Source organism: Chrysemys picta, unplaced genomic scaffold (assembly GCF_011386835.1).
Source record: "Chrysemys picta bellii isolate R12L10 unplaced genomic scaffold, ASM1138683v2 scaf4, whole genome shotgun sequence".
Classification (NCBI taxonomy): Eukaryota; Metazoa; Chordata; order Testudines; family Emydidae; genus Chrysemys; species Chrysemys picta.
In genome coordinates, this window is record NW_027052711.1 from 224901 (window position 1) to 234667 (window position 9767).

At 45.5% G+C, this 9767-nt stretch overlaps 1 protein-coding gene across 1 annotated transcript in view; it reads right to left on the bottom strand.

Annotated features, from left to right (window-relative positions):
- The window catches only part of LOC101937047 (heat shock protein 105 kDa), a 30482-nt gene extending 24581 nt beyond the window's left edge, over positions 1–5901 (bottom strand). The window contains exons 1-3 of the mRNA XM_065578824.1: positions 5780–5901; positions 4427–4484; positions 1438–1578 (exon numbers count right to left, since the gene is read on the bottom strand). Of these exons, the coding sequence (XP_065434896.1) occupies positions 1438–1578; positions 4427–4484; positions 5780–5886 (306 nt within the window). The 5' untranslated portion in view covers positions 5887–5901. The remainder of the gene's footprint in view (positions 1–1437; positions 1579–4426; positions 4485–5779) is intronic.
- Positions 5902–9767: the final 3866 nt, after the last annotated feature.

The window sequence follows — 9767 nt, forward strand, 5'->3', positions numbered from 1 at the left end:
GGTATGAGGGGGAGTGCCAGAGTCAGGGCTGGGGTCGTGGGGGTGTGTGAAGGAGTCAAGCAGAGGGCTGGGTGTGTATGAAGGGAGTACAGGGCTCAGGGCAGGGGCCTGAGGGGTGTGCAGGGCTCAGGGCAGAGGGGTGTGTGTGTGTGTGTGGGGGGGGGGGGGTGGAGGGGCAGGAACCCAGCACATTACGGGAAGAGGCAGGGGAGCTGGCAGGACCAAGCTTCTGCCCCCACGGGGGGGGGAGGGGGGGGTGGTTGGGAGAGGAGAGGGCAGAGAAGAGCAGGCCGGGCCAGGCTGGGCAGGATTTTTAATGGCACGCTGCTGCCTGCTGGGACTCCAGCAGGCAGCAGCGTGCCATTAAAAATGGGCTCGCGTGCCATCTTTGACATGCATGCCATAGACTGCCAACCCCTGGCATACACCATACCCCAATTAAAATAAGCTATATTGGCAAAAGGACCATTTTATTGGTATGACTATCCCCATGTGGGCTTTTGCAAGCACAGCTGTCAGCTAGGGGTGTTTATTTTATTTTATTCCCCACACTCCTAACTGACAATGGTGTGCCAGCAAAACTTTGAAGTGTGCACCAGGCCTAATTAACAAAGTAATAGTGAGACCTAGAGATGAGAACTCAGCATAGAAGAAGCTTGTCAGGTAAATACAGTGGCCATTATGCCAATGAGAATGTTTCAATATGTAATGTGTATCTAAAGCTATAAGAAAAAAGTGATTATATAGTTGATAGGGTATTTGATCATATAATTAAACTACACAAAGGATACACACAAGTGGTCTCTATCCACCTCTAGATTAGACTTTTTTGCTGGTACATGGAAGGATCGAAACAGTATCCCATGGTTTTAAAGCAGGGGTAGGCAACCTGTGGCACGCGCCGAAGGTGGCACGCGAGCTGATTTTCAGTGGCACTCACACTGCCCGGGTCCCGACCACCAGTCCAGGGGACTCTGCATTTTAATTTAATTTTAAATGAGGCTTCTTAAACATTTAAAAAACCTTATTTACTTTAGATACAACAATAGTTTAGTTATATATTAAAGACTTATAGAAAGCGACCTTCTAAAAATGTTAAAATGTATTACTGGCACACGAAACCTTAAATTAGAGTGAATAAATGAAGACTCGGCACACCACTTCTGAAAGGTTGCCGACCCCTGGCGTAGACTATGTGCACAGTTGCCACCAGGGAAGCTCTTGTATGAGGAAGTATTTATAACGAAAGCCTGACTCCACTCTGGAGTAAAAAAAAGCTATTCATCAGTTCAAAAGCCCTTCTGGTACAGAGGTGAGGAATAGCTTTTATGGGAATTAATCATGAAAATAAGGGATTTTAATTAAGTGGTAGAAAACAAACCTTTCCAACATAGCTATAGAAACTAGAAAGCTAGACTGCAAATATGACACTCTTACCTTTATTCCAACTCCACCGTTTTTCATTGGAACCAAATCATAACTCAAACTTTCTTTCTCCTTCTGAATAAAAGGATCATTAAATGCACGGCCATGGAATCTCTTGAAGTTAGATACTGTGTTGTTAGCATGAGTAATTTGCTGCAAGAAAGAAAAAGAAGTTATCTTGAACGCAACACTTAACCTGCATATTAGTAAAAGAACGGCAGTGTCCGATTGCTAGCCTCTGTTCCTAAACCAGTCAGGTTTACTCGCCAGAGACTTGACATCTGACCTCTTTTCTCTAATATTAAATTATGTAGGACTGTAGTTTTATACAGAAATATACTGGCACAAGAGGTGAATGAGCATTGTATTATAGAGTTTACAGTTTAAAGTCACAAGCTGTTACAATACAGAAAGTCTACACCCCGGTCTGTTTAACAGTTTAAACTATTTTTTATTGCTCTTGTTAAAAGCCTTTTGTTCTCTACCAACTACTGATGACTTACAGTACCCAGCAAATACCAACAACTCTAAAGGCAGTAAGTCCAGGGATCAACATATTGACGGAGACTTGTTTTGTTACCCCAACACAGAGGAAAGCAAGGGACTTGGAAGCATAAAATTAACTACAACAAACCTCATCAGGAAGGGTACTTGACATCTATTTAAAAGCGCAGCTCTATGGTCACTCAAGTTGGAAGCACTTAAACAGCAAAAGTAATTTAGTATGCAATGGGCACCAAGTGCAAAACACTTTAGTGGCTTTTAATGAACTGATTTAGAGTTTAAAAAAATCGCTAATTTTCAGGTTATCGAGATAACTGTATGTACCAATGAAGAGACTTTTTTAAAGTAATCACATGCCATTAATACTGTAGGATATTTGAGAATATTCCTGCGGTTTTGGCACAATTAAGCAGCAGCAAGCCAGTTAGCATGCCACACTTAAACGGTGGTACTATAGCATGGTATTCTTCTGAAAACTCACTAAAACATACTGCAAGTAACAGTGAAAGACCAGCATGAAGTAATTAATTATTCACAAAGTTGTCTAGCATTTGATTGAGAATGCACAAAACTTGAAATTTAAGTTGCTGTTAAGTAAAAAACCATGTCAAAGTTAAATTAAGATGATTACTTGCTAAAAACCCAGAACAATTCAGGTATGTAGTTCTCCTGCTTGAACAAATGGCTGTTACACTCCCTTGTTAGTGAAAATGCGAAGCCCAGATTGTCATGGGCCAAGAACACGACCTAAAATTCCACTGCTGTCAGGAAAAGAGCCTGTTCACTATTAAGATGTACACCTCTACCTCGATATAATGCTGCCCTCAGGAGCCAAAAAATCTTACCGCATTATAGCTGAAACTGCGTTATATCAAACTTGCTTTGATCCACCGGAATGCGCAGCTCTCCTCCTCCCCCCTCCCGAGCACTGCTTTACCACGTTATATCCAAACTCGTGTTATATCGGGTCGCATTTTTAAGTGTTTGTCAAATGGAAAAAATTGGTAAATTTTGTTTTCAAACTGTTAAAACAAAAAAAGCATGAAAAACTGAATATGTAGTACCCTTTTGAAGCTGTTCCAAAAGCGACTGAAGCCACAAACTGTCCAAGAACAAAAGTCTGTTGTGAATACATGTTCTCAAATGTAAGTTGAGAGAGAAACTACTTAGCTTTCAATTTAGCTAAAGCTGATGGACAGCTTTTAATTGAATGATCTCTTAGTAACACTCCCCACATTAGTTTCTTGAGAATCCAGATAGAAGCCATTTATTTAAGATAACAAATGCTCTGAAGACTCCTTTACTTTTCCTCACTACTTCATTGAATTATGTTAACATCTGAATCACTGACATGGAAATATAGTCTGAAAAAATAGAAATAAAAGCAGTGGTACAAAAGGAAACTTCCAAATCCTGATAAAAAAAGATCAAAGTTAAAACTCTAGTGAAATATTTGTTCCACAACGTTTTATGTGGATATCTGTTTTAATAAGATACATTCCATTCCTAAAAAGAAGAACAGGAGGACTTGTGGCACCTTAGAGACTAACAAATTTATTAGAGCATAAATTTGTTAGTCTCTAAGGTGCCACAAGTCCTCCTGTTCTTCTTTTTGCGGATACAGACTAACACGGCTGCTACTCTGAAACATTCCATTCCTAGGAATGAATGAAAAACTGCAAAACTCTCTATGCAAATCATTTTGTTAGCTTCTGTCTTTGAATCTTGTCATTACAAATGTATGTTTATCTTATGATCACTCCTATATTTTCAATCAGATCTCCCTGTTTCTTCACAGTTAAATGGAAGACTTTCACAGTTGATGCTCTCTCCATGGAAACCTATCACAGAACCTTTGCACCTTGACATTTATGAATAGGCCAGTAGAGGGAGCATGCTTGGTCTGCACCGGCATGCAGTACACTAGTCCTATTTTAAGATATAATCAGCCCAAAACATGGCTTTTAGATGTTGATATCTGAAGTTTTAAACATTGTACATGGTTATTTTAAAAAACGTATTAATGTTTTAGCACTTTTTTAAAAATGTATTACTGCAGTGAATAAGAGAAAATATTTAACACTTTCTCTTTTCAGAGTAGTTCATTCAAGCAAAGGCCAAACCTCTTAATTCACATTTCAGTTTAAGAACTTATATACACATTCTACATAATTTGTGAAGATGCATTTCTAATGCAAAGAAATTTCCTAAGTAAGAGTGTGTTCTGGTGATTTTATTTTTAAAATGATCAAATAAGGCAGGCATCTAACTGGAAATTATTAACCCAGCACACAGACCTGGAGTTCTAGCAATGGCATCCTCAGCAGCAAACCTGGACATGAGACTGTCAGAATAAATCATTTCTTTGATTTTGAAATGCTACCTGACAATTAAGATGACAGAATTTTATCATTTCCGTTTTTTTCCCTTATTTGAAACAGATTTATGTTATTAATTTTACTAGTAGTTGGATTCTCTTTCATAGAAGACAACCTACCTGGTTTTTAGCTGCAACACCAATAGCTCTGTTTTTGGATCCGAATGATACAACTGATCTGAAAAGACAGAGAGGTTTGTTAATTCAGCATTTTATTTTATTGCCAATATTGCCAAGAGCTATAGTAGCTTTATTTATTGCTATGGCAAACAGAATTTGAGAGTTTGAACAAGTTATATTGCTACTCTTGTGGCTTATGCTAATTCACAGCATTTCAAAAAAATGAATCTGCAATCTCTCACTCCAAACCACATACTTTTCTCTATCATATATTGCATGTTTTTATTTTCACACACATGCACTGAAAGTTTCAGCTCCAAAGCATGTTTCAAATATAATTCAAATATAACTTCTAATTCAAATATAACTTCTCCCAAAATGCACATAAGAGCCTTCCTGGTAACAAAAGCTACTACCAGAGTATATGCATAAATATATTTGCAGTGTGATCAAGTTAATAGTCAGTAAGAATCTTTTCTAATCCTACAATGTGGCTAAACATACACACATTGCATGGCAAGTATTTTAATGTAGCTATAATTACATTCTCAACGTGCAGACCCAGATCTTTCAAATGTTAGTGCATCTGCTTTGCCTTTGCTGTGGGAACACTCTCCCCTCCCTACCCCGCGAAGGACGGAAAGTTGTCTATTTCGTTTCCGATCACAATACAGCATTATTGTTCAGATTTTAAATGGGAAGCCTCTAAAGATTACAGAGCTGTGCACGTTACCTACACCTGTTTCTATTCCCCGCTTCTCCAGCCGCCGCTTCCTGATCCCCGCTTCTCCAAGTGCCGGGGCCTGACGGGTCCATGTCAGGGCAGCCCCGTGCCCCAGTCACGATACACCCGCGCCCCGTCTCCCGGGACTGGAAGGCTGCGCCCTTCAGGGCAGCTTTACTCAGAGGGCGCTGACCCCACCGCGGGGAGGCAGCGGGCACCCCAGCTCCCTGTAGGGGCTCCGTCCTGCCCTTCAGGCCAGGCGGCGGCGCTTTTACAGGCGCGGGACCCGCGCCCCGGCCGGCGCGCGGAGCTGAGGAGGCGCGGGAGTAACGCAGCCGCGCGGGGTGGGGGGGAGGCTGCGCTGGCAGCTTCCAGCAAGTTCCAACTCTCGGCGCAGCGACCCCCGCCCCCAGCGGCAGGAGCCGCTTCAGCATCTTCGCCCCGGGGCCACACTGGGGCCGGGGTCAGGAACTGCAGCATCGGCCCCGCGATACCACCCCCGGCTCCCCAGGCACCGCACGCGGCGCGTGAAGGGGCCGTAGCCCCCGCGCCGGGCGGGATAGCCCGACTCCCCCCGGGGCCCGGGCAGGCCCCCACCCCAGGCTCAGCCGAGCAGCCCCCGCACTCACGGGGTGCATCTGTCGCTGAACTCGTTGGCGACGGTCTCGATGCCCCCGGCCCGGGCCACCGCGATGTAGCAGCTCTGCGAGCCCAGGTCGAACCCCACCACGGACATGGTCCCGCCCGCGCGAGCCTCTCCCGGACAGCTCCGCCGCAGAGCGCCGGCTCCGGTGCTGTGTCGCTGCCTCTGGCCGCGGGCGGGGGAGCCGGCGCCGCCGCTTTAAATATGACAGCGAGGAGAAGTTTCCAGAAACTGCGGCAGCCCCTTGCCGGCTCCACGTGCGGCTTCCGCTTCCGCTTTCTCCGGCTTTCTCGAACAATGCTAACCAATGGCGGGCGGAGGAACGCAGTGATGTGTTTCGTTCTCATGACAACCCGGGACGCCGCGGATTCTGCGCCGCCTGTCAGACTGGGAGGAAGCCGGCTGAACAGGAGGGGGCGTGGCCCGGAGGCTGGTAACACGGCGCGTGCGGGGCAGGGGTGTCCTCGGATGGCCTCTTCACGGCGCTCCCGGCTATGGGCTCCCGGGGTCAGTGCGGCCCCCGTAGCTGGGCTCCAGGATACCGCGTCTGCGCGCGGACACGAGACAAACCCGCCCGGGTAGCGCGCCTGGATCCTGCTCGGCCTGTGTCTGCTGCACCGCCCCTCCCCCTCCCTGCCCCCTTTCTCCCCCCCTCCCCCCCCCCCCCCCCCCCAGGCTGCCTGTCCTCTTCTCTGCCCTACTCGCCAGGCGCCCTTGGACGCGATTTGTCCGGATTAGCGCTGGGTGGCGAACGGACGGGGCGGGCTAGTGACTGGTGCCCGTGTGGTCGCGATGGCTTGTGCCGGGAAGGGGAAGTCCCAGGAGGGTGAAACTGACAGCCAGGCCTACAGCGTAGTTAGGGTTTGGTGGGCCTCGGCGCTGTTCCTACTCCGCTACTCCGGAGTAAGCCGTCCGGATCTCCCACTGTCGTGTGGACGCTCCTGTTGTAGACTAGCCACCTAGACAATCTCTTTGAGATGTGGGGGCGGGGAGCAGAACACCGCAGGAGATGGGCTGGCACAGTGGGAGGCACAAGTAGCCTGGCCAATAATTCTCTTTGAAAATTAGAGAAACCCCAACTCCATTCCCCTCAGCTTGCCAGATTCCTGGGTGTCTCTTATAGAACTGGGATCAGGCATGACTTGTAGGCATTTGGGCATTACGCTTGCTGTAAATTAATGCAATTTTAAAGAATTAGGCTCTGATCATTAGAAAGTTAGGACCCTAAATACCTTTGGGATCTGGGCCTTACTGATTTAATTCTTCACTTTACTTTTTCTCCCCACTTTCTATTTTTCCTTTGTCTTCTGCTGCATTTTGGTGAATCCTTTCCTCTGTTTTTTAAGGATAGATTTACACTGCATGGTATGCTTATGTCAGTATTATTCTCATCAGTGTTAATTGTTCTGTATCTGTCCTTGCCCATCAATATTTATTTCTGTATTGGGCCCTTGTTTTTCTTTTTCATGTTGTCAGTTTCTCCCCAAAGAAAGAACATGGGGACTATGATTTCCATCCCAAAGTAACTTTTTTTATTTTTCATTTTCTCCTACAATTCCAACTCTTTTTTCTCAAAGGATAGGGTCAGGTTATTCAATTAAAAGGGGACAATGGGAATAAATTGGGCATATGTTTGCCTCTAGAGATACAAGAATATGTGAGGGTTGATATTGCTGCTAGAAATGGCACAGCAATTTGCTCCCAAGGGAGAGGATGGTTTGGTGCCAGAGAATTGGGGGAAGAACTTTGTCTCGGAAATGTGAGCAAGGCATGATTTTCTTCTCTTCCCTGCAACTCAAGTCAGAAGAGAAGGAGGTCTGTCTGAGGTGGATATGAGGAGGAGCTGGTGTGTTTGCCATTCTAGAGGAGTTGCAGAGTAACTGAGCTATGCAGTAGAGGGGAGGTGAGATCATCCATTCCTGATTCTCACCTCTTTAATTCCAAGTACTTTCCAGCTGCTCTTGCAAAAGTGAAAGTATTGCCAAACTTAGTTTAACCAGACAGAGGCACAAACGTGTTTGCTGCTTCCCTGTGCCTCCCACATCTTTTAATTTAAACTATTTTTTGTAGAAAATTTTGCTCAAAATCTCAAATAGTTCAGAAATATTGGGTTTAAGAGGAAAAAGAATGCTGTCATTGCTGAGACACAAAACACACATGCTAAAATAATGCTCAAATTAGATCAATATATCTTAAGACTTATAATTAATATCAAGCACTTCAGACATTGAGACATCTAGTAACAAGAAAGGCAAAGATACCTGATGATAAAATATGAATTCAAGATGGTTAAATAAAAAGTAAGTACACCCACACCTAATTCCAATTTAGGAAATCTGAATGAGAAAAGTATTTCCTATCATATTCTATCAAAAGTGACTATGGATTAAATGAGAAGGAAAAGTTCTACATTCCCTGATTTGGGCAGCTGTCTTTATCTTTTCCAGACACTACCCAAGTAATTCTAGATAAAATCCTTACCACCTGTCAAACTGTGATTTAACTCATTATGATTCTGCTCCTGCATCAACCTGGACCTCAGTAGCTGTGCTGTGTCTCACTGAAATCAATGGGATCGTGCAAACATCTGCAGTATCCTGTCCTGATGGATGATTGGGGCCTTATGTGGAGTGGAAAACCTCAGAGTTAAAAATATTCTTAAATCTAGAGACAAAGATGGACTAATAATTCCTAGTCTGCAGTTCTATTAGGTGGCAAAATTAAAAACAACAGTAGATTGAACTAAGCAATACATACATCCATAAAACATGGGTTAAAATGAAACAGATGTATTTTCCACATTTCCCTTTTGGGGTTTTAATTGGAATTCCTTAAAAACAAAATTGGCCATGACTCTATATGAATGTTGCTTTATGACTTTACCTAGATGATATACGTTATCTTGGTGTCTCCAAAATTGTTTATTAAGCATACTTTGGATTAAAAACAAACAACAACAAAAACCCTGCTAAACCAATCTTACAAAGTGTGAGAGGGCAAGTATAATATCTTGGCACTATTTATTTTGTAAGGAAACTGAACTTCTAGTCATTTACTCAAGAAACAAGCATTTTGACACTGCTTTTAACAGTATAACCAACAGATTCTTTTTACAAGCAAAATATAAAATAAAAATATGTTGGCCGAAATATAATTTTTCAGTTAAGTGTATTGATTGACCTGTTAAAATGAGGGTAAAAATATAATTTGCCAAAGACAGCAACGCGAGCTGATTTTTAATGATATGCTGCTGCCTGACGGAGTCCTGGCAGACAGCTGCATGCCATTAAAAATCCTGCCTAGCCCAGCTTGGCCCACTCTTCTCCGCCCCCTCCCGCGGGGGCAGGGGGCAAGGGGCAGGAGGCAGAAGCTTGGTCCTCCTCCTCTCTGTCCGTCCCTCCCTCCCTGCCGGCCGATCAGCTGATGGCCCTTGCGAGGGAGAGGGTGGGGGAGGAGTAGAGTCAGCGTGCTCGCTGCTCCCGGTGGAGGCAGAGAAGAAGCGGGGGCAGAGCCTTGGAGAAGGGGTGGTGGTGGTGGAATAGGGGCATATCCCCTCCAGCCCCCTGCCATGAGCACCCCACGACCCCAGCCCACATCCTTAGCCCTCTGCCCTGACCCCCCTTCACACACACCCAGCCCTCTGCCCTGAGCCCTGCAGCCCCGCACACCTCCCAGGCCTGAGCCCTGCACCCCGCACACACCCCCAGACGCCTGCCCTGAGCCCTGTATCCTCCTCACACACACCCAGCCCTCTGACCTGAGCCCTGCACACACCCCAGACCCCTGCCCTGAGCCCTGTACCCTCCTCACACACACCCAGCCCTCTGCTTGACTCCTTCACACCCCCCCCATGACCCCAGCCCTGATTCTGGCACCCCCACACATACCCAGATCCCCCACACCCTATGCCCTGACACCTGCACCCCCCCACATACCCCGCCCCACCCTGAGCACCAAACGGGAGCTCCTGCACC